At 42.7% G+C, this 25,740-nt stretch overlaps 1 protein-coding gene across 2 annotated transcripts in view; it reads left to right on the top strand.

Annotated features, from left to right (window-relative positions):
• TMEM108 (transmembrane protein 108) overlaps nucleotides 1-25,740 on the top strand; it is a 166,019-nt gene that overhangs the window by 127,054 nt on the left and 13,225 nt on the right. The window contains exon 1 of one of the 2 annotated variants that reach the window (XM_050319615.1): nucleotides 20,658-21,001. The exons of the other annotated variant lie outside the window; for it this stretch is intronic. Coding sequence (XP_050175572.1) covers nucleotides 20,989-21,001 — 13 coding nt within the window. The 5' untranslated portion in view covers nucleotides 20,658-20,988. Of the gene's footprint in view, nucleotides 1-20,657; nucleotides 21,002-25,740 lie in introns of those variants that run through there. 2 annotated transcript variants of the gene reach the window in all.

Below are 25,740 nucleotides of genomic sequence, written 5' to 3'. Positions count from 1 at the left end.
TGAGCCAATTTATAGATGGGTGAAAATGTGCAAATCATAAAAACAGTAAGTACCCATGACCATGTGAAGCAAATGTGTGAATAGGAGCAATGAAAGAAGGATGAGAAGTAAGAATATTTCAATATCGATAACAGAGGGATAGAAATCACAGCAAAGTTAATCCTCAAAATGGCATGTAGGGAAAAGTGAGAGAGAGGAATCTTAGCTCAGAATTAAACAAAGACTGATTATTTTATACTCCTAATAATAAAAGCCACCATATGTGTTTGTCTTTAAGTTCAAGACACCAGAACATTTTAATAATTAGAATAATAATGCTAATTACATGGTAGGGGCAGTATAAGAATTTTGAGTGGGAAAATACTAACTATAGGTTTGTGTGTGTGTGTATGTACATATGTTAAGATATATATTTATATACACAGACACGTAATATGTATGCATAAAATTTTATACCTGCAAATGTTTCCTACTGCCTTTAAGCCGATGGTAATTAAGCTTCCAAACAGCCATCATCTTCTTAGCAGTGCTGTCATCCGCTACTGGTGAATCCCTGCAAATTAAACACAGGCTATGGTTCTTATTCATGTGTGAGAGTTGCTTTTGTGATCCAGTGAAGGATTCTGTAGAATCAGAGTGATGTGGAACATGCCGCAGGGCTGGCATGCTCTCCCTTTAATACCTCCAAGACTTCTCCTGGCATTACAGACAAGGAGTAATTTCCTGGGAAAATGGAACAATAATAAAAGCAATAGTGGTTTGGTTTTTCAGGTGTGATTAGCTCTTCCATGTGGTCCTTCTGCAGAGGAGCTGTGGTCATTCTCTCCCTGCTCTTTTTATGGACATGAATATGTTCCACTTCCTAGAGCCATCAACAGCCACATGAAGAAGGCTGGAGAGCTCAGTAGTTCTGCTGTGTCCTGCCATGCACTCATACATTCCCCTTCAGTTTTCAAGGTTGTAGAGGGTCATTTAATCTGATAGGTTTTGGTTATACTTTTATCTAGTCAAGTGTGCAAAATACATATCCCTGGAAGCCAGGTCAAACTCTTAAGTTTATTCTGAAGAAGTGGTTCTGGAGAACTGATTTAAAGCAGGGGTCACTCTATAGTAGTTTGCTGCAAAGCTCTCCTGTCACCCACTGTCAGAAAACCTTTTCTTCAAATAGAGTATGTGTAGCCTATGAACAGACCGTAAAATGTCTATTTGAGAAAATTAAGTGGACAAAAATAAGCGTATTTAAGTTGAGCGGGTTTTGCCTGCTGGCCAGGCACGTCACCTCTTTTTTTCATCTCTTAATCTGGTCTATCTGCAATACCATCTCTGAACCGCCTCCCTGGTTTCTTATTTTCCTGTCACTCTCTGCCCTACTCCTTGTCCCACTGCCTTTCTGAATTTCTTTGATATTCAGATTGACTCAAATGCGCTCTCAGATCAAGCAGCGGAAAAACGGCAGTAATTTAAGTCACAAAGACCCGTGCACATTATAAATCCCAGACAGGCGTTCGAGGTTTCTCTCCGTATCTGCCTACCTCCCCTCCAAACATTGCCAGAATGTTTTCAGGGTCTGATACTGCGTACCTCCTCTATCTTTCCTGAATAAGGAAGAAAAATTCCCCTTAGGTGGAGAACGCAGGGACCCCAAAGCCTCTTGTCTCCTCTGATGTGCAGCACGTGCTGATTGCACGGGAAGGAGGGGAGGGAGCGCTGCCGGAGGGAAGTGCGTGCTTCACTCCTTGGATATAGGCAGTAAGCCTGTGGCTTAATGAATCTTTGGCTTTCATCTGAAGAGGGGCTCATGCAACATCCTTAATTGGATTTCTCGGAAGAACTGTAGGGCCCAGATCATTGCCTGGAAGGGGAAGGTGGTAACAAACATGGACAGGCAATATATGATGTTGCTTAAAGAAAAGGTGAGGTACTGGGTTTGAGACGGTGTCAGCACCAGTGTTGTGTGACAGCTGTGAAATAAGGGCAGTGCATCGCATGGGGCTCACCTCAGTGACTGCAGCTCAGGCACAGCAGGAGACCCTATTAAAAATATGAGAAAACTGCCAACCTTCCTGTAACAACTCAGCCTCCTGTGCGACAATTTATCCAACCCCAAAGGGATGGCAGCATCACTGAGGGATATCTGTATTCCCACCTGGCTCCCCCATTGCTCACCCTCACTGAAGTTGTGCTGACCATCTTTGGGCTCACTCTACTGACTCCACTGTCTCCATGGGGCATGTGATATGGATGCTGGGGGCATTGGCAGCTGATCCCGTGGGAGCACCTGGTCATGAGGTAGGAGCCTGTGTTAGGGCTATGCCAGGAAGGAAGCAATTGGCAGCTAATTAAACATGGATTTAGGCTGTGGTCACCACACTTCTGAGAAGATGATTAAAGGAAAAATGCATTGTCATGCTCTCTGTTTAGACAAAAATGTTTAAAATCTCCAAGTCTGTCCCACCATCTGTGGAGGTGGTGATGTTCTTTCAGTAGAGGCTTGTGAAAATATGTGATGGGCTTTCACTAAGTGAGAAGAGGCAGATACCAGGAATTTTCCTGATGGCTGGGAATTCCCCTGCAGTTCCTTGGATGACCATGCGTTGCACCTGCTGGAGTTGCTGTTGACTTCAAAGGAAGCAAAGAAACAAATGGTGTTTCTGTGTGTACGAAAGGGTGTGTTCACCAGTGAAGGCTTTTTCAGAAACCAAACAGAGTCTTCACACTAGGAGCAGATTATCTGACTTGTCCTTTTTCTGCTGCTCCTTATGACTGCTCTGTTATGACTGTTAATTTTTGTAAATAGTTTTGTTCTTTCCCTTTCCCAGAGCTACTTCATATGCTTGATCCTTCCTAGTACTTTCTCTCGGACCTCAGTCTGTTGCCATGGAAATTCGACTTTATAACTTCACTGATGGATTAGGTAAAAGACAAAAGATAAACTGGGTAGGAAATGAACCTTCATTTGCTAGAAGAGTAAGACTGGGCATGGCTGTGCTGCTACCAAGCCTGAGGAAGCCACTGAAAGCAAAGTCCCCTCTGAATTTGCCACACAATGACTGGGATTGGGCTCTGGCCCAGCTTGTGTGTGACAGCACGAGGAAAGTGTTCTAACTGATAGCCCGGTGCTGGGGGAAGGGGTTCAGTCTCTGCCTTTTCCCACCATGGGTGGGTCACATCTCATTAACAGATGGGTGCCAGAATTTCATCAGCATAAGGGACCCTGCTGGGAGTCAGAGCTGCCAGGGCTCCAGTGGTCTCTATGGTTTCACATCCTTGATTTACCAAGCCAAAGCTCCCCAAAACACTTGCATTTCAGTAGAAGGTCTTATAGAAATCCTAGGAGAAAGGCTCTCTATTAGCAAGGCAAGGCCAGATGTCCATGTAATATTTTAATCTTATTGTATCTAATTTTTGCTGTAGAAAGTTGTGAAAGGTATTCCTTGGCTTGCTTGTGCCCAGGCGTTCATGTGAGGATTTTAGTGACTGTCAAAAGAGGGTGGGTGAGCAGTGCTGCTGCCCCCCTGCAGTGCTGCACGTGGATCTGGCCAGATGTGCAGCACTTTGCTGATCAGCTCCTGAAGCATCCAGGATGCCGTTTGACATTTTGGTACAATCTGACGACTTGCAGCTTGTGCCCAGAGCACTGTATTGATGTCACTTTGCTGAATGTGGGTCAAGCATCCGAAGGGCAGCGAGTTGGTTAACACGATAATCACGTTGCATCCTAGGCTCTCCATATGACAGAGCTTCTTTCCATTCCTGTTCATGGTGCTGCCACATTTTTCTCTAAGGACAAATGTGACTTAAGCAAAGTGGCAGAAGGGAAAGAGGCTAATCAGCATTCATCAGGGAAAGAAGATAGCTGTGGTGTAAAATGGTAATATTTGTAATGATAAACATCAGGAGCGACTCCCACCACCACCGGATCCAGTCTGTTTGGTCTGATAAAACTTTGAAGACTGGGAACTCCCAATAAGCAACAGGGATGCTGAAAATTTAATATCCCAATGAGGGTCAAGAAGTTTTGGGGTGGCAGGGACTTCCATGTCCAAGGCAACAAAAAGAAGGGAGAGCTGCCATAGCTCCAAGAGGTGGTGGCTCTTCTTTGAGGGGTGAGAGCCGCAGCAGCTGGAGAATGTGCAGCTGGCTGCAGGCAGTGTTTAACAGCTGGCTTAGCATCCAGCCCTACTGAAGGGCAGAGCTGTCCTCATGCCATGGGAGTTATTTGAGTTCCCAGAATGATTTCATCCTCTTGCCAAGGATTAGAGCAGTGTGGGGCCTCTGCCATTCTGTGGGGGCACAGTAGGACACAAAAAATCGCAAAAAATTGAGAACCAAGGTAGAGGTTTTATCTAAAGTCACTTTAGATTGGTTCTACTGATGGCAGTGGCCTCAGGATCAGACCCTGAATCATAGCCTCTTGCCTTGAACAAACGTGAACCTTTTTTAATCCTAAGAATCTGCCAGCACTACCTGCCCTGAAATGAACTCTGGAGTCTCCACTGCACTGGCTTCTCCTGGGTTTGTGCAGGCTGAATTGGGTGGTATTGCTCTGAGCTCCATGGGACAAGGTCTCTCAGTTGCTACATGCTGGGAGTGGGCTTAGGCTCATGGAAGATTTCTTTTGGCTGCTTTTTCAAATTTCTTGGTCATAGCTTGGCCTCACAAACAAGCAGAGCATAAGAAAGGAAGAGGGCTATGATGCACCCATCCAATTTCTTCTTTATTGCAAGAATGACATGAACCAGCAATTCTTTGCTATAAAATTGGATGTTATATTTTAATAGAGAATACAGTAACATTGCTCATGCAATACATTGCTCATGCCATACATTTCCCATCACCAGATGAACAGAATACTGATTGATATGATCAGTATTTGACTGGCAAAGCTGTAATATCACCAGCTAAACCAGAAGCACGTTCAACTCAGTGGCAGAATCCTTTCTTAATGTAGCTATACAATACTTCAAAAATATTTGCAATGGATTTATTTCCAGCTGAATCTAAATCCTCCAGCAAACTCTAGATTTATTACCTCTGTCGTGTGCAAAATACCTTCTTTATACCTCATATCAACTTCCTTTCAAACCAGGTGGTACTTAGAGTTTATGGCATACTACATTATAGTCACTTACCATCATACATATTGTGTTCTTCCATGGCTGTAAATGTTAAAGGACACCTTTCTGCCCTACTTGAAAGGAGGGGGAGAGCAGAAAACACATGTATTAGCAAAATTGCTGTCATTTTTTTCATCACATCAAGGTTGAAATAACCAATCCATTAGAAGAGAGGTAATACATCATTCATTATTTGCTGCTTGCTGTGGCAAGCCACTGGCTCAGCACATACAGACTTATGGATTTGGTACGTGGAAAGCTGTAATGAATGTGCAGTTGTGTTGTGATGAGCAAAATTGATGCTAATATTTACTGCTCTGTGCAACTGCTATGTATCAACTGTTTCCCCCTCCCTTCTTATTTGCCCCCCTCTGTACATGCAAGCAAATGTTCTGGCCATTTAATTTCCACCCCAGTTATCACTCAGTAGCAAGCTAGTCAGCAGGGGCTCCTACCCTTTAGAGGACAGAAATAGAACAGAAACCTGAGGGAGGTTGGTTTGCCATGCCATCGTTCTTCAACTGCTGTTGCGTCTGTGAGTGAGGGCAGCTCTGTGTACTTCTCTCTCCACCTATTTTTTTAATCAAAATATATTGGATAAACTACAGGATGTCTTGCTATGCAAAGCAACAGTGAAACCTGGCATCAAATGCTTCGAACTATTGTAACAACATAATATCTTACACTGGTGTATAGAGATTATTTTCATATCTAGAAAGACATTAAAAAGTATATGTAGTAGGTAGGTAGATAGATAAGATAGACAGATCTGTTACTATATTCTTAAAAAGCCAGCTGGTTGCAGCATCCCATAATTAGACCCTTTATTTAGGTCCCCAGCCCACTTTGGGTGAGTGGAGGCCAGGACACCATGGGGACACAAACAGGCTCCCATCCTTGCGCACCCAGAAGTTGCAGATAGCCCTTCTGCAACTTCATAAGAGGGTTCCTTTGGCAGCTCCTGGAAAGGCAGTGATGGGCTGGGCAGCACAACCTGATGTGGAGGCTTGGGTGACTTTCCATGTGTTCGCTGATGTTCTTTGCATGCAGCTTCTGAGGTTCATTTTGAAATAAAACAGAAATGTCCACATGATGCCCAAGCCTGGGTCTTCACACTCACCTGTCCGTAGACACAACAGGGCGTGCCTGTGGCTTGGTGTTTATAGTTTCTGGACTCATTAACTGCATGTTCAGGAAGTGGATCCCTGACAATTAATAATGCAGGAGGTACTCTCTATGGTGCAGACATAGTTCCTGTACTCCTATTTTTGCACTATGGACAGCAAGAGCACACTCCAGGATTTGCTGTGGCCAGAACATAGAGCTTCATACACATCCCAGGCATTTGAGCCTATACTAAATCACCTGCCCATTGGAAAGGCTGGAAATAACACAAAATAACCTGCCCACTAAATTTAACTTCTTTCATATTCAGTTCAACAAAATCCTACATATTCTCTATTGGATTATAACCATCAGCCTTGCTGACTGCCTGTCTCTCCTGCTCCTCCCTAAAATCTATCTGATTTGGTTTTCTAATTGTTGCTTCTATTGCAGTATGTCATTATTCTGGGGGTTTGAAATGTTTATCTAATCAAATTTTCCTGTTTTTCTGAATGCTGAGTTGCAGATGCTTTATAACTACAATTATCCTATTATTTTTAAATAAGAATGCTGCATGCTCACTGACAGTCTGAGAGGCAAACCTAATATTAATTTTTCTGTCCCCCTCTCAGCATTCCCATGTCAGCCACACTAGATAAATGGGGGTAAATGCATGCACCTTGGAGACCAAATCCCCATAAAACAAGCAAACACTGTAACCCATTTTTGAGAGGAACAGCTTCACTGTTACACTTGGTTTCTCAAAATAGCCAAAAGGTAATGGGTCCTAATCCACCTTCTGCAACCCCTGTGGTTTCAGTGCATTTGCAGGTGCCTCATGGAAAGGCAGATCCTGCTTCTCCTTGTGTCTTGTTATGCCCTGATCATCATCAGAGCGCCAGGGTGAGATTGAACCTGATGGGGAAGCCTGATGGCACAGGGGGACTATGCAAGCTTTTTGCCCTAGGAGCATAAAGCAAAAATGGCAGAGCAGGCACCTGGGTCCTTGAGAATCTGCTGTCTTCTGCCCACAGCACTTGCCCTCGATCACTGTAAAAAATGCATTTCAACATCTCAACATCCCTTCCTTCTGGTGATCTAGATATGGGCATTTTTGTCTCAGTATTTCTATATCTGCCAGGAGAGCTTGAGCAGGAGCAAAACAAGTAATTCATGGCTCACTAGAGCAGTGAGTGGTTGTAGCTTTTGACAGCGTGACAACTGAGTAATAATATGTTTTCACATGTGGCCCCATGTGATATCCTCAGTGTCTTCATGCTGTACTAGAGATTCCCTGTCCCAGGGAATGACATGTGAAATGGGCTAGTTACATAGTGTTTCATAACCACTGCCTTTGGCTAAGGATGCACATGCAGTTAAGCTGGTCAGAAGGTTTTCAAGTGCAAATAATTTTTAGCTAAAATGGACTAGAGCTAAAACAGCTTTTTTTGTCTGTGTATCTTGTGTGCAGTAAAACAAGCTGGTTTTTTAAGTACCAGACTCAAATTCCTGCTTGAACCTTCCACTATGAGCATCTGGACTTGGGGTTTTTACTTCCAGTGGCTAGAACTTTTAAAAATCTCATTTGCTCCTACCAAAGCTGCAGAAGACAAGCACAGGTACAAGTGTTCATCAGAGAATGAGCCAATGACTACAATGTCCCTGCAATGCCTAACAGAGTGAAGGCCCCTCATCCAGTCAATGAGTCTCAATGTGAAAGGCATAAATATATCAGATGATGATAAAACCCCTGGACAGGCTTTGCAAGTGTAGTTCTGGCTGTGGTCTGGGCTGCAAGGTTCAGCCTGAAAGATGGAGCTGCCAAAGCAGGCGCTGAGCAAGGATCTGGGTGAAGTCTTGCAAACATTCACAACAGTCATCGTAGCAGGGTTCCTGTCTGTCAGACATAAGAAAAAGATTACAATTACCCTAAACAGCCTATGATTATATCATGTTGAGAGCAAAAATACCCTTTCTAGGAAAGAAGAAAGGCACGGTCCCACTCAGGAGCATGTAGGCTCTTCCAAAGCTAATTTGTGATAGAGGCGTGGGAATTGTTAATTACTCCTGTGGAAACAAACCACTGTTACAGCTTCAGATATCTTTCTGTTTCCAGGCTTTCCCCCAGTTTTCACTTGTTCCTAATTTCATCAAGAAAATTCCCTGTGGGATGGTAGTGTACTTTTCAGATTTGGCCTCAGTCTAAAGGTGAATATTTCGAGAACTCTCAGCAAAATCAGCCTGGCTGTTTTTATGATATGTGGGCGTGAAGAGAAACCAGCTATTCCTATTTGTTCCGGTTGCAGCTTCTCTGACCTCATAACTCAAGAACAGCTGACGCTAGGAAATTTGAACTCAGCTTGTTTTATAGTCCTCGGTGATGAAGGAGAAAACAGTTCATATCTGAAGAAAATCAATTCAATATTTCTAGAGTTGGGAGCAATTACAGTAGAAGGCTAAGTTTTACTTTGAAATACAGCAGCACAGCCCCACTGAAATGCCAGTCTGAGGGCAGAACTCATCCTGGCACAGTTTGTACATATTGATGAAGAATTTCATTTTTCCTAGAATGTTAAACAGAGGTTGAAAGAGAAATCTCAGATTTATTCTGCATGAAAAGCCCAGTTCCAGCTCTGATGCCCAATGTGAATCGAAGTATAAATAATATGTGTTCAGCATGGAGTAAATACCTCAACCATGTCAATGGGAGGTTTGTGCAATGATCAGAAATAGGATTTTTCCGTGGATAGCAATTAACTTTTGCAGATAACATTATTAATTCTGAACATATTTCTTATATCCAGTATTGCTAGGTGAGAAATATGCCATTTTCCACTCCTGTTTTTCTCTGTTCCCCTTTTTCCTTCCTTTGTCTTTCTCCCTACTTCCTGTCTTGGGGTATCTCCTTTGTCCTGCCTTCCTTCTTTCCTTCCTTACAGCAGTGTTTTAAGCCTGATATCTGCAGGGGTGTCCCTAATATCTTCCCCATTTCAGGGAGTAGCAAAGAGTTAATACTGGCATTTAAGTGTTGGTTTGGGGCTTTGACTTGACATATTGGTGACAATAAAAAGAGACAAACTTTCAAGTCTTAGAAAACCCAGAACACAAGTATGGATTACATCTTATCAAAATGTTGAGGGATCGGTCACATAGATCCATTGAGTGGGTTTGAATCAGCCTTTCTGTCAAGCTGAGCACTTACATGAAATTCCACATAAAATCCCATCAAATCTGCCCCTTCATCTTCAAATAAGCTTCTTGACCTAAGAAAAATCACTATAAACTACAAATCGTTAAAAGGAACAGATGTATTAAAACCCCTTAAACCCGTATCATATTTACAGAAAGTAGATTTTTCTAGGCCCTGCCTGTTATTGGATTGTCATGTGCTTTATCAGACAAGCTGTAAATGAACAGCAGTTGTGAAATCAAGCCTTCCTACTCCTAAGCCATCAAAAGAAGCCTCCTCCAACGGCCGGGCCATCCCCTGACATCTCCTGACGCAATTTTCTGTTTGGTCTGCCAGTCGTGTCCCTCAGCAAGGCCCTCTGGGTCTAGCTGAGGTCAGTTTGTCAGCCAGGGCTCTCATCCACCCAGTTCAAGAGGATTCTACCTCTTGTGATTTGGAGTCAGAACACTCAATTCTTACACCTCAGATGAGTGTCAGTTGTCATGACATATATTTAAAGTTAAGAAAATGCAATTGTGGCCTCATTTTGCATGAGGAGGCATCCTTTTAAGTTGATTTTATCTTCATAAGCTGTATGTCATGCATACATGGTAGAAGATTTTGCTGTATGTAGAGATGATGCTTCCATATGAGTCAATTTTGCTCAGGGTCTGTAAGAGAGACTAACAAGGAGCCTCACATGTCTGGATTTATGTCTCCTCTCCCAACAGAAACCCTTCAGACTCACCTCCATATGCTTCATCTGATCCATGGTATTGTCTTTCTTGGGCAGACTACATCAGTAGCTTTTTTGTAATTTCCAACAAATTAAATAGGTCAATAAATTTACTGAAAGAGGAGCCTAGATCTAAACTGTAATGGATTACATTTTTTCTGATTTGTTTATTGATAAAAAGATGAACAAAAAGAACCCCATGAAATATAAATGTGTGTGTTAATTAGAAGTAACACTGATATGCCCAACCTTATTCCCCCACAACTGCTGCTATAACGTGGCTGTGCCTGTGGGTACACAGAAGGGACAGCCTGTCAGTCCACAGATTTCATCTTTGAACAAGAAGACTCTTCGGCATAATCATGCTCACAACACAGGAAAACATGTAAATGTACCCCACCAGGCACCTGCTAGGAATGGATTTGCATAGCTGCCATCAGCAACTCTTATTCTGTGGAGGGTGAGTTTGATCATATTCATACCTGAGAACAAATGAATGAATGGGTGATTCATTTTTTTAAACAGAGATTACAATTGATTATTTTGTCCTACCATCTAAAAATATTACTCCCTTTCTCCCTTCCCTTTCTGTCCTCCCTCTCCTCCTCCACCTTGCAATTAATGTGTTTGTTTAAGGCTAGTAGCTCAGCAGGGCTGTCTCAGAAGGGAATTGTAGGGAGAAGCATGCACTGACACAATCCTGTCAGTAAACTGTGCCATCATGATGAGACTGGAGCTTTGGAGGGATAAATCTGCACTGATGGCTCAATGGGTGTTGTAAAAACAGTGTGAAACAACAGAGTGCTGTTGGCCTTGCAGTTGTCCAGGTATAAAGCCAGCCCCGGGATGGCTCCAGCTTGGCAGTGCTTTTTGGGTTTCAGTACAGACATCTCACATGAGCTGAGGGTCAGGTCTGTTGTTCTACAGAGCCTGCAAGACAGTCGAGCATGTGTGGTTGCCCGGGCCATGAACTGAAAATGAGGGTCTAGGTGGGGCCTGCTCACCCAAGTCCTGCTGCAGAAAAAGCCAAATGAACCTCTTCCATCCATCCATCTGTTCATCCATCCATCCATGTGACTGGAGAGCTGTGTTCCACTGGCTTTGTACCGCTGTCTTTTGTGGATAATTGAACACCCTCTAGAATTAAAAAGCTTCCATGGAATCACACAGGAAAACTTTTAGCCTGTTCTAGAAAAAGATCTGAATCTTTATTAAAACTTAAAGGATTTTGAAGAAAAATTTCTGCAGCAACCTGCTGGTTTCATCCCTGCTAAGCTTTCCAGATGATTTTTCTCCCAGGTCCCCATATGGGCTACATGGCAGCAAGCAGGAAAGCCCTAATGCTATGTACATCTGGCACCTGGCTCCAGAGATTGTGACACCCCCTCTTTTTCACTGGACAGTTGTTGTTCTGGAGCCACAAAGGGAGCAAGATTTAAAATGTTTCGCTTTCAAGCAGCAATTAAGCACAGCAGCTCTCTGAAAAGTGACTCAGCCTGCCCTTGGGCATGTCTCTTTTCTGCCATTCCAGAAACAAGAGGCAGAGCTCTCCAGCTGCACCCTTTCCCCTTCCTCCCCATGCCTGTCCCACCCACACTCCCATCCAAGTCTATGACTGGCAGGAAGATAGAGCTGTTAAGGTAACTCAGTGCTATGCAGACAGCCATCTTACATCAAGGGTCTTGTTGAGGGAGGTCATGCTCTCCCTGTGCCTCCAGAGCTTGTCTGTGGGTGACTGGGCAAAAAAGAATCTGAAAATCTCCTGCTCAGGTTAAAGGATGGTATCAGATGTTTTGCTTTCCAACAATTCCAGATAAAAAATAAATACCTCTTTTGTTTTCAGGTATCGTTTTTAAAACAACTTGTAAGAACTATCATCATACTCACTTTTTAACCATGCACTGTCAAGAGCGCAGAGGTGAAAGCGTGTTTATGTCCAACCACTCCCAAGACCCCAGTGAGTGAGTAGAGAGAGCACTGCCTCTGTTTCAGTTCAGGGCTGAGCCCTGCATTGCTCCTTCTCCTCCTGTCTTTTGGAAATATCACATCTGGACTGACTCTAAACCTGAAAAATTTAAGCCCTGTTAATTAATCGTTGTGACAGTTATATGTCTCTTAAAACCACAGGCTTATTAGAGAACCATAATTTTGGTCAGTGCCTTAGGTACATTCTTCCTTTTTTGCCCTCCTTTCAGTCCCTTTCTAAGCTATTCCACATACATATTTAACATGTGCCAAAGATTTTTACGTATAAAAAGAGGGAAAGTTTGGAAACAGCACTGGATAAGTTAGGTAATATGATGTAATTTCAAGGAATAAGTCTGGATAGTTTTTTCCTCCTACACGGTATGTGCCACGTAGCTTGGAAGATCAGTTAGTGCCTTGGTAGCTAGATGATTTTTCAAGGGACACGCTGAAAAAAATGAAGTAGCCAAGCTTGAACCCAGTGCAAAGAGTTATACAGCCTTTGACTGCAGTTAGTTACTAAAGACAAAGATGAATCTGACTGTAGAAATTAAAAATGTGTCAGAAAAAAACCTGTAAAGTGCCCAATGCACTGTTGATAAATATGGAACATTTGTGTCTTGCTAAATGTATTTTTTCATAATTACCAGTATATGGATTTGTATTTTTCAAAGCCACAACAGTGAATCTCCTGTGATGGATGCACAATAAAAAAGGACTAATTGGAAGCATTAATTTACACAGAGGCAGAAGTTGACAGGGGGCTCTGAGTAAGAGATGCTTTATATTACCATAGCAAGTACAAAGGGTTTGCCTGTAATTTGCAAGCTCAAATCACACCACCTTCACAAACAAATTGTTGGAAACTGTTGCTGTGCCATTTTTTCCTAATTTTGTTTTATTGTACTCCTGATATATATCTTGGACCCAAGGTCATCTTAAGGAAATAGTGGTAATGCAATAGAAACGTTGCTGTAGGTGCTGCTGTGTTCCTGGCACTGTAATTGACAGTGAATGAGCATGCAGGAGCAGCTCCCAGCAGGGACACTTTTGAATAAATATACAGTAAGTAAGCACGGCAGATTGGGAGACTGATGTATCTGCATAAAGAGCTGCTTGCTGTAGGTCCCCTCCAAACTCCTCTGTGGTTTAGGCCTGTAAGAGCAGAGGTGCATGTCAATTTTGCTACTCCCCCTGCTTTATTTTCTTGCTCCCATCCCGGTGCCAGTTCAGTAAAGTGTGATCACGTGTGACACTTCTGGCACGTGGGTGATGCCTCCAACATCAGATGGAAGCACCTCTTGCTCCAGTGCCTTGCTGAGGCAGTGCCCAAAACAGGACGTCGGATTCTGATTGCACCAAGATACAACCGTAGGCATTTTTCTTGTTATCTGAGGGATTTCAGTGACTGGCCTTGCTTCATGCCAGATCACTTGTTTGTAGCCACTATTTACAAGTTACTGTTTATGAATAACACTGGGCTAAGCAGCTGTTTTCCACATCTTTGGTATGCAAGTACTTGAGTTTTATTTAAATCTCCCATTTGACTGGAACACTAATTTCCAAAAAAATTAGGTAAAAGGGGGAATTAAGCACCTAGCACCAAAACAAGGTTGTGCTAAGCTGTCATGATGGCTTCAGGTGGCCCACCTAGCACCCAGATTTGAAGAGAACAAAAAATGAGCCTCTCCACTCCTTTGACTACTCCTTCCAATTCTTAATTGCCATTGATCTTCAAATAATTTCTTACTTCTAATTTGGTCATTGGACTTCAGCCCCCAAATGTGTTTTACTTGTGTGAGATCCTTTAGTGTTTCCTGTGTTCTCCTCTCAGAGTCATTTGTATGTTGAATAGTCTTACTAATTGCAGAGGAGTTGTCCTGAACTTACAATGCTGCAGCAGAAGCCACCATGAGTTCCAGGGGTCTTTTCCTGACACTGCTGTCAATGGTCCTGGAATTGGTCCCTCAGCCAAGCCTTTTGTCATTTATTTCCATCCAGTCCTTTCAAATCATATTGAACAGGGCTGAAACTCCGCACTTTATCTTCAGATTGTGTCCTTCACATAATGCTTCTCGATATTCCTTCCTCTCGGTGTCCTGACCTTTACTAAGGCTGTTGCTAATATATTCTCTTAGCCACGGTAGTTAATGCTAATGCAAGGACTAATGTTCTCCTGAAGCTTTAACACTGATATGCCACACTTAGTGCTCTGTCTTCAAACAAAATTGCGTTCTGATATGGCACTTTACTGTGGGAATAATTTTACTGTTTGGGTACAATGACAGCTGAGAATGCTTAGAAAGAGAGAGAGAGAGAGAGAAAATGTAATAAGGCAAAAGCGTGACAAGACACTTATGTCAGTATTATCATTGCATTTCACAGGAGTGTAACATCTGACTGCCACACAGCTCTTCCAGCATCTGTCTGTTGAGGACCAAGAGTGATGTCTAATTGCAGTTCATTCAAAGTGCTTGAACAGAAAGTTCTTCGTTTGTCAATAGCTCTGCTGTACCCTAGTTTCAAGGTTATGTTTTCTATATTAATAAATTAAGTCCAGACCAAGGAAAGCATGGAACAGAGCAGTGTAGGCAGTAAAAACATGTTATTATCTATTTCAGAGATGAATTTGTCTTTCTAAGCACACCTCTGGGTATGTTCACACTTGCATTGTTTCTAAGGAAACAACTCACAGCTGTGTTGGAGGTTTGTTACCGATGCACCAGGAAATCTCAAGCCCTCCCTGGGACCCAGGCAGTCACACATATTAAGGACAGTGAAGCCAGGTGCTGCCACTGATGTAGGCACTGACACTCCCAAAAATCGAATGTTCCCATTCCATGGCTGGCATTTCTGCCCTTCCAAGAGAAAGCAATCAATAGCCTTCAAGAGCAGAGCAGTTGGATCACGAGGCTAGAAACATATCACACGGCAAAGCCTTAGGACAAGAACCTCAGGACTTTGCTGCTGCGATGCTTTTTTGGCACGGGATACCCTGGCTGTCTGTGTACTTTAAAGGCAGAGGTGTCTGAGCACTTGGTGCTCTCAGCAGCCTTCCGAGGTTGCTGTGCATTGCACAGCTGCTGGAGGGGAGATGGCGCAGGGGAGAGGTAGGAGAACAGTGACTCTCTACTTTGCCTGCTAATTCCAGCCCCATCAGCAATAGCTGAAGAGTAAGTGCTGCGCTTAGGGAACTATGTTATAGCCTGACTTAAATAAAATGAGGCTGCCAGCGTAGTTGCTGGAGGGGGAAGGAGAGAGATAAGATGTCCACGTTGTATCACCAACAACATAACTGGTATTAACGAAACAGAAGTCAAGGATGAGTGAACATTGAGGCTGAGCTAACTTTCACATCAGGAGAAGATCCCTGAAGGGCTGTGTGCTGACAGGGCAGCAAGGAGAAGCTTGTACATTTAATCTCTTCACAAGGGCTGTTCTGTGAATAATCGGAAGTTTTTAGGGTTGTCAGTCCAATTTCCTTTCAAAATAAAATTTAAGTGTGGAGGTGATGACATTTCAGGAAGGGGTAAATTAAATTCTCTCCTGAATATAAATAGTGGCAGTTTTAACCAGAAAAGAAAGACAAATAAAATATCTTAACCTGTAAAGTACTGTGCAAATAATGCTGCAATAGGGAGTATGCTCATTATTATTACTGTAATTCCAAACAGTTATTCAATGTTGATGGTGTGAAGAAGCACATATGACAGTGCCAGCCTGTCACATTTAAGGCAGGATAAAACTCTAATGATCTGAGTCCACTATGAACACTTACATCATTGAATGTAAATGATGTTTCAGATATACATATCACAGTATGTTCCTGTGAAAAGACGAGACCGACACATGTTCAAAATAGCATTCCAAAAAATAGCACACATATGTTGGTGGTGCATTTTTTATTTCTTTTTAATGGAAATGAACATTTAAAAAGAGACCATCCACACATAAAGGCAAAACATTTTACTTTGTTATGTAACTGCATTCATGCTGAATAAGAAATATGAATTGCAGAAGTGAATTAACTGCAGAGTTGATAGAGCATATTTTTATGAAGTGAGATCCTCTTCCTAACTTCACATGTATTTCCATTTTAATTACTGATCCTCTGACTAATCAAATATGCTGTGTCACTATGTCATCTCACCCTTCTGTTCTTTGTGTATGATATTGCTTATCTTCACCTCTTGAATCTTATTCAGAAGCAATAACACTGAGTGAAATATAAGCAGTGGAGTCCTCCTCTCATTAGCAGAAATTATATCCAGCTCGTGCTGTGACCTTACTTATAAGTACATATGATTAACTGTACCAAGTTGGACCATCATTCCTTCCAGACCAATACCCAGCTTCAAAGGGTGGTGAAAAATCCATATTTCCGTACCTGTGCAATCTTGCATTACACCTAATGGAGCAAAACCCACATTCTTCATCTCTGCATTGAGCAGCTGACATTTTGAAGAAGGGAACTTGATCTTTCCCTTTTTATCTTTGTATGTCCTAATGCAACATGCACCTCTGACACTCTAGAGCTTCAGGCAGGCACCTCCATTTGTTAGCAGGCCATGGAGGGGCTTTGCTGACCCCCTTGGGCTGTAAGTAGATTTTCTTGAAGAGTAGTTCACAGAATAGCCACCCATGTGGCTCAGTGCAGCTGGTCCATGATGAAATCGAAGTTAATTTGAAATCAGGTTTAACTGAAGCCAGGTTCAATTCAAGACAGCAAAGAGGCAGTACAAACTTTTGTTCCAGAAGCCAAAGGAAAGATGTCACTAGTCTGTAGGAAGAATGAACAGAAGTGGAAAGTAACAGCTTCCTTCTTTCCCTAGCAACCTTACATCCCCTCCAGAGGCTTAGTTAGTGTAATCCAGCAGATAATAAGAGCAGCCTTTCTGGCTGATTTATATGTAACCTTACGTCCTCGTGCTGTTCTTGCAGGAGAAAATCTGGACATGGAAACTCTCGCTCCCTGTTATGTCCCAAGTCTACCTTGGGAGTTATTACCATTCACATCTGACCCTTTGTATCCCCAAACCAGTCCCCCATTCTGGAAATGCTGACTCCCTTGATCCTGACCTGGTTTTGTTCTCACTTGCCCATATGATAAACTGAGACAGTAAATAACTTGCACAAGCATCCCCCACCATTTACTCATTCTGAGGCAAGTGTCCCTTCAACTGGGCAACAGCTGAAAAGTCAGAGTAAAGCTTTCTGCAGGTAAATATAATAATTACTTTCTAATTGTGTGTTACCTACCCACATAACAAATCAGTGCAGGTTTGTCACAAGGATACTCAGGCACTTGGAAGTAATAATGTGTTTGAAGGGGGCATAAGTAATAAATCATCCAAATTACTTTCAGGGAACAGATAAAATGACAGAGATACCTTCAAGGTTTGTAGAAGTAAGTCAGCCTGTGCATAACTGCAGCACATTCTGGCTGCAATATGAGCGTTTCTGTACCTGAAGCTGGAGAATTTAAACACAGCTTTTGCAAATAGAGGAAAAAAAGATCTGCACTGTAGAAGCAGAGGGATCCACGAGTAGAGTGCTCTGCTCTGCCTCCTCACCACTTGTCATACAGTATGTTACAATATTTGAAATCAGCCAGGATCAGGAGTTACTGAGAAAGACAGACAGACGGATAGACAGCCTGTTCCTGTAAATGTTTAGAAAAGACAAGCTAAAAATGACTGTGCCATAATGAAAGAGTATCCTGAGTCTAGAATAAGCGTCCTTGATTGATAGGCAAGCTAGTGTTACTTACAGCTGGAGCCTTAGTCCTGAAGAAATTAGGTTTGGAAAAGCTGGTGCTGGAATCAAAAGCCTTTTACTTAGTTACCTCCAGCAGCAAGTGGGAGGTTTTTGAAAGGAGTGCAGCAGGCCTAGGAGCTGTGATTTTTTTTGGAAAAAGGATTATGCATGAAGAAGTGGCTCCTGCTTCCTCATGCTACCAGACGTCTTGCCTTGCAGGGGTCAGGTGTAGCTGATCCGTAGTGTGCTGTTCTGTTGAAAGGCAACAGCTCCTAGTTTCAGCTGAATTAATGTCTGCCCACTTGCCCTCTAATACGAGAAAGAAAAATGCTTCCTAATCCATCTCCATGGAAAGGCTGTCAGGCCCTGCTCTAGTCTACTCTTTGTGCCAGTGAAGTGTTGCTGTATAAGGCTTGTTGTTTGGTGTTCTGTAGAAACTGGTTCTGAATGTCCAAAGCAGTGAAATTTCATCTCCTCGAAAGTATCACAATACGGGGACTACATTTTACGTTTTCAAACATCACTTTTATTTATCCCTTTAGGGTTTGTTTTATGATGACGACATCTAAATACGTAGAGGGATACAAAGTGGGATTCCTTTCAAGTAATATTCATCACCTGAAGGCTGGACATGACGTTAAAGCTCATCATCCTCAATGTGACCTCTTTTGCTAATGGCAAAAGAGGAGCCTCTCTGGGGTACCAGTCAGCCTGTTGATGGGTGAATTGTCTGCCAGAGCCTCAGATACCTTAGGCTAAGCATGTAGCTTTTACATATCTGAAGTTACTCACTGTTTGGAGAGTTTTCAGAAACCCTTTTAAGATGGCTTTGAATCCTTCTTTTCCCTCCTTATTGCTGCTTTTGAAATGGATACCCTTGCTTGAGTTAGCATCAGTAACACCAACTACATCCTCTCTTTGGCAAGATCCTATTTTAAGCTTTTCATCAGAGGCCACAGCTATTTGTGTCATTGTCAAAAGTCTTCAAAAGGTCTGGTGACATTGATGGTAGGTCTCTTAGAAGCCAAAGGTTCTGCAGTAACATAAATAGGACCAGCAGCAATAAGTGCAGGTGAAAGAAAAGCCAGCTGCACATCCTTTCTGTCTCCCTTGGCAACAGCATCCTGCCAACAAAAACTGCTGCCAAGTAAAGGCTGGAAAGGAAGGGATGTGCATTTGCAAAGCTGGGGCTGGACAAGCTTTGTGTGAGGGGGGAGCTGTCAGACCAACGAATGCTCATATGCTTTTAAAATTATTTTTGGTTTGTTCCATGTGGTTTTGGACAAGGGAATACACAGACCCTCTGTCCTCATGAAGAGTTTTCGTATTATGAAATTCCAAACGACAGTCTCTGCAGTTTTGAGCCATATGTTTCCACCCATGACAGCACACAGGGAAGAAATCTGTGGTGAATTACTGCTTACAGATGTGGCAAATCTTCCAGCAAAGGTTAAAATACGTGGCATGGTTCTCTTGTTACGCCAGCTGCAGCTTCGTGCTAAATCATTATTTGAGCAGCAAGCTCTTAATCAACCCTGAGTTCTAGAAACTCCTAAACAAGCTGATATTTGTAAGGACCGGGTTTGTGGGGTTTTTTTGTAACACACTAAATATTTTTATCTAGAAAAACCTTCAGACTGGAAGCAGTAAGGGCAAAAAGTGAACTGCAAAGGGAGAAAAGGAGCATCATCACAAAAGCACAAAAATGCAAATCAGATCTAAGGTTATTATTTGTACTCTATCTTCCCATGTCCTCATAGCTGTGAAAACAGCATTTGTGTAACTGTGTGTAAAATATGCTTGTGATATATGCACCTGCCTAGCCTTCCTAATAGGGATTTTGTCCCCAAAAAATCAGCACTGGGGTCACTGTCGGAGGCCCCGTAGTGCTGCCAGATCTCAAACCTACTGTCACAACATCATTTCTCTCTGATTTCACCATAGCATCAAAAAGTCTGGTAACAACATGCTTATATCCAAGGCCTGAAAAAAATGAGGATGCTCTCACCTGGTATGATAAGAGAGAAGAAGGAACTAGCTTTTCTCTCTAGAAAAATATTAGGAATTAATTTCGTGAGGAGCCCATGTCACAAACTGCTTAGGCTGTTACAGCACCCCTGGACGCAACAGGGACTCTGAATCAAAAACCGAGTAGTGGGGATTGCACTCTGAATCCTGGGGGATTCCTACACCACTCTCAAGAAGCCCCCAACTTGTTGCTCTCTTAACATTTCCATATGCCTTTTGAGGAATTGATAGTTGGCTGCACAGGGCATATTTTTGCGCTCTTCAGGCAGCATGTTCTTCCAGACGCCCAGCTGCGCCAAAGAGACAGAGACAAACGGAAAAAGAAAAGAAGAAATGGAAGAAAGGAGTCAGGATTATGGCTTTAGGAGTCACAGATCTGTGGACTTCTTTATAGTTGCAAGTAGAAATTGCCCATTCACCACTGAGGAGTGAAGAAACAAAATACGGAACATGCATTTTTATGCCAGGGAAGGAGAAGGAGAGAAGATAATCACTATTTCATTCCCTGTATTTTCCTCTGACAGGAATATTAATATCATTAGAGATAATTGAATGAAGTGGAAAGTCTGGTGGAGGTAGAGAAGCAGGAGGCAGATCTGTAAAATCTATCCTCACACAAAAAGCTGAACACTGCTCTGGAGGGAGGGCACTCAGCCTTGAAACAGGGACAGAACAGCCTCACAAGGGCATGCAGCTGGGGTGCTTGTTGCTGTTTTGTTCCCAAAAAATGAGAACTGCCAGCAATCCTCTGGCATCTGAATAGACCCGTGTCAAACAAACTGTATCTGGACTTGATGGGAAACCAAGCTGGAATACCAAGCAGCCCTTCGATCTGCTGGCAGAGAGGGAGACTGGCTCAGTAAGTAATCTTGCCTTGCAGTTGCAAAGGTACTCCATAAAGGAGTGAGCCCTCTCGCTGCACAGCCCTGCAAGACACGCCTGCCTGGGCTGTCTCTGTCCTCATTCCTCCAAACCAGTTCCAACAATAACAGCAACTCCTGTGTGCAGCTGCCTCATTAGAGAGAAGATGTATTTTCCCTTTTTCTGCTGAGGGATGAAGCTTCCAAATCTGTGTGATGTGAGCAGGTGAGGATGTCTGCTGACAAGTCCAAATGATATTTTCAGGTAAGTGCTTGCCTAGAACAAGCAGTTAGAGTCAGGCTCTTTCTTTTTATTACCCTCCTCTCAGTAATTACTGTTGTCCTGGAGTCCCAGTAAGCTTTTTCACAAGCTTCAACACTCCAATATCTGTATATATTTAGCTGAGTAGGGGATCTGAGCAATTTGTAAAGCACTTATTTCCATAATATCTGTCAGTCTCTAGTGCAGTGTGACAATGTGGGACTTGCTCTGTGACTACACTACACTGTCCTTTCTGTATCACCCATTGTTTAACTCCCTGGAGGACCAGAAATTAATTTTAATTCAGACTGACTCTCTCGAACTCTGTGATGTAAGTGCATCTTAAGGCAATAATAGTGTTCTCCAATATTTTTATATTGTTAACTGACTGGGGCATCTTGCACAGATACAGAAAACTGTATCTGCTGTTACTGTTGTTGCACAGGGAGTGTCAGCAAGTGCTGCTTAATTTGTGTTTGTATATGTGATTTCCAGAGCTTATGATGATGATGATGATGATGTTTATGTTGCTGTAAATAGAGCTGTTACTCTGTGTTTCTCATTCCCTGCATTTTACCAAATACTTTGTGTACTGAAGTTCAGGATGATCATTCCATCTAATACTTACAGGGGAAAAGAGACAATAACTTGTAAGTCAGTGTCTGGGAGTTCTGGCATGACAAATAGACTGGCAGGGGAAAAAAATTTTCTATGCAGAGTAACCTACTTTTTCTTCCCTCTGTTCTGCCACCAGTCACGGAGATTAAATTTGCTTAACTCTTTGTTTGTACAAATGCTGCTTTATTGTGGGTGAAAATTGTGTTGCTTTGACAGACTACAAAGAAGTGACCGTAATGAAGGTAAGAATACATACTTTCTGCACAGTTTCCGTCTATTAAAGATTCATTTTGCTCCCTGTAACGTTTTAGGTTTGCTGAGAGACACATGAGAAGTTAATAGTGTCGAGAAGAAAGCTTTTGTTACAACAATAACATTGCTGTTGCTTTGAACAGGTTTTGCACAACCTTTTCTCACTATTAGTGAGTCAAGACGGAAGCACGGAGAGGCTTCAGCATCCCGTACTCTGCCCATGTGCACCCAAGCCCTGGGTCTGTAGATAATGGGTCCTTTGTAGGACAGCTCCCGTTGCTTCCCTTGCCCACGGCAGTCTGAAATAATGGGTCCAGCAGTAGGTCTCTGCACAAAAAAGCTCTTCCTGACTTCCTAGAGCAAAAATGTTTGTCATGTACTGCTCAGGCTGGCTCTGTTTGTCTTGCTGCAAGGTCTGAGGTAGCTGAGGCCAGAAGGGGTCAAACACCAGACTGAGCTCATTGTGCATGTTCATTTGCTGTAGAAAATGTAAATGTGCAACTCAAAAGTTTCCACTGTATCTCTGGCAATTAGGACTTGATCCAAAGCTCGCTAAAGTCATTGGGAACCTTTCCACAGGCTTTAGATCAGCAGTTACATAAGTTTGTGTTGTTTAAAGGGGGTGCCCCAGGGACGCTGAACGCATGAGCTGACTCGACAGCCACATGCCTGCTCTGCCATGTCATGCAAAAAAGGCTGTTCTAGAAGTGCCCATGAAGTGTCCCATGCAGCACCAGGCAGTATTAACTCCTAAGGGAGACCTTTTACTGTTGTCCTGTGCCAGGACGTGGATCCTGCTGGAGGCTCACGATGCCCTGAGATAAATCAAAGAACATAAGCTGCTGGGGCCTGAACCGATTTCCTTTTCTGTTTGGGAAGGATGCAGTTCTGCCACCTGTGTGCAAATAAAAGGGTCATGAGGAAGTTTCCAAGTGGTAAAACCCTGAGGATTTCATAGTCTGGGAAAGCAAAATATTCCTAACCCCTGGCTTTTCTGAGACTTGTTAAAGACATAAACCACAGTCTTTTAAAACACTGCTGTAAAGGAACTACTTTATTTTCTTCATATACACAGCTGTACACACTGTTTCTGGATTGTTCATGTGAGGGTACCACTGGAAGAAGCACTGCAGGGAGATCCTGTTGAGATTTGAACCATCGCACCATGTTGTCAGGAAGGAGTTTTTATGGCTAAATGCACATCAACACCCTTCTGTGCACACTCTGCTGTCACTCTGCTGTGCTTCATCCTTGAGTTAATTCATTTTGTACTTATTATTGCCTTCCTGGTGCACTGTGCACTATGCAAGGCCGCAGTTCACACCATAGAGATGTCACATCAATCAGCCTTCTTATTAGGGTTGAAGGGTTTTAATGTAGCCATAAGATTAAACTCCAAAAGCGTGAATTTGACACACAGCATTTAAAAGACAAACCAGTTTGTCCCCTTCTGATCCTGAGCTCCTGTACCTTAGAAACAGCTCCTCGTGGAAAAAAACTTAATTGTGTGAACTAACGTTTGAAAATATAATTATTATTATTTGTTATAATGTGCTTTCATCAGTCTATATTAACATTACGCCAGCAGATAGTAAGGACTGCCAATCCTTACCCCAAAGGGCTCATGTTCTAACAAAGATTAGCACCAAGAGTCTTAGGCAGCCAAAAAACTGAAAGGTTTTGGCAAAGAGCTGCAAGGACTGCGCTTTGAACTAACCAAGAGTATTTGCTATGTACCATCTCATGTGGGATATCAAAATTTGGCCAGGAGAACTTGACAGCAACGAGAAGGTTTGCTTTCAGTAGTGGTGGGTTTGGGGGTAAGCTGAGGCACCAGGGTGCAGTTGGCATTGTACCCACCATGGCACTTTACTCAGTGCGGGTGCGTTTGTGAAGCAGAGACAGGAACTTTGAAGGGGTTGGTCAGGTAATCTCTGTAACAAATGCCTCCTGCACCTTAGTATTCAGAATATCATTTTCCTAGGCTTAAGCCAAAGTTGCCAGTAAGGGCAGTCCAGTATCAGGGACTTCAGTAAGAGTCACACTTCGTAAGACATCACATATCCTCAAGTGATAGAAAAATAAGGGGAAGGTCTGGGCAATCAGTTCACTGTAAATCCAGCAGGCTTTGGTGTTGATGCAGAGCATCTCAAAATACCAATTCCAGCTTAACTTTTCCTTTCCGGTTGTCTTTTAATCAGTTATAAAGCAAATAAATTCTACTTAAAAGGGCTGGCAAAACCCACTGTGAAGTCCTTATTATCAGCTGTTTCTCCCTAAATACACATCACTGGCTATTTTTACAATGATCTACTAAGCTGAATATTTTTTCAGTAGTTAGGGGCACAGGTTAGCTCTGGTGGTCACTGAAGGAATTACTGTGGCCTATTCGACCATTAAAAAAACACATCCTAAGAAGCTGTAGCTTATGGGACCACGGTGGCTCTGCAGAGGCTGTTAAAGGGCGTCTGGCAGATGAGCAAAACCTGACTGCCACAGCCTGAGATAGTTAAATGTCATGGGGGTTATTGTTTATTGTCAGGTAAATTACTTCTGTTGTAGTATTTCCCATAAATATTATTCATACTTTACAAGCCACCTAAAGGTACTAGCGAAATGCATCTGGTTTCCTGTGCCTGATGTGTGGTGACCTGCTACCACAACAGACTGCCCAGAGAGACTATAAATCTTTATAGCAGCAAGCCTCAGATTTATCAGTATTTCAAGAAGTAGAGATGGATATTAGGCAGGTTTTCAGCCAAAGACCCAGGTTTCTAACCCCAGGGCACAATATGCAGAACAGCTGACAACTTCCTTATTCCTTAAGGAGTATCCTGAAGAAAAACATTAACCCAATAGAGATGTTTTTCTGTGTGTGAGATATGAAAAAAAGTAGTTACATAAAGAACATCCAAAAATCCTAGCAGGCATTACAGTCCTTACGCTCTAGTATCTCATAAGATCTGCCAATACACTGTATCTTGTGCGCTCAGAACAGCAGGCCTGAAGTTTCCTGGAACATTATCTCCACACACCAAATCCAAAATAAATGGTCATCCTTTCCTCTTTGAATTTGCTCTGTGGCAGCAACTTGTCTTGGCATGAAATATTAGCCATATGGACACTAGAATATCTGCTTTGACCTTGACCTCAGAATAAGCACTGCCAAAAATGTGAAGATGACTCCTGCCTTTCATTTCCAAGAGTGATGCTCCATGAGTATAGCCTGATCCGCTCTCCTGGTTTCATCTCAGTGTACAGAATATGTGGTTTCTTTCTTTGACGAGGTGTTCTGCAAAGAGCCCGTTGTCTGTGGCTGGCTAGGAACTGGGAAGCAGTATCCCAGACGATGGTTTCTTTGGCAGAGATATTTATTCCAGAAATTAAAAACAAAGACAGAGAGCTAATTTTAGCATCAGGCAGTGGAAACTGCATTACTTGTAATTGGCTCTCACTACATCATCTAGTCAGTGTTTTCATTTTCTGGATACTCCTCCAAGTAACAGGAGGCTGCTGGGGGCAAGATTATGCGGATTTTGTTGGTTGCAGAGCTCTGCACTGTTCTGTTTCAGAAACAATGATTAGTGATCAAAGTAGAATATTTAGCTGGATAAGAGGAACAGGCACCACTCCTTTGGTAAGTTTTTGCTACGTGTATTACACTGTTCACAAACAGGTGTGAATGATGCCCAGGACTCAGAATAAACACGTTTCATGGCACTTCCATCTTCCCCACATGCAACAGAATCCTAGGGCCCAGAAGACAACTAATCAGAAGATCTTTCATTTTCCCAAGTCCCTGTCTTCCTTTTCTGCTGTGGCCCATAACAGCTATTCCCATTTATAGTGTTGAAATAAATGGTATAACAACG

Source organism: Myiozetetes cayanensis, unplaced genomic scaffold (assembly GCF_022539395.1).
Source record: "Myiozetetes cayanensis isolate MyiCay16 unplaced genomic scaffold, myiCay2020 scf1, whole genome shotgun sequence".
NCBI classification, from domain to species: Eukaryota; Metazoa; Chordata; class Aves; order Passeriformes; family Tyrannidae; genus Myiozetetes; species Myiozetetes cayanensis.
Note: the sequence above shows the minus strand (reverse complement) of the source record. Positions and strands in the feature narration are given on the sequence as shown.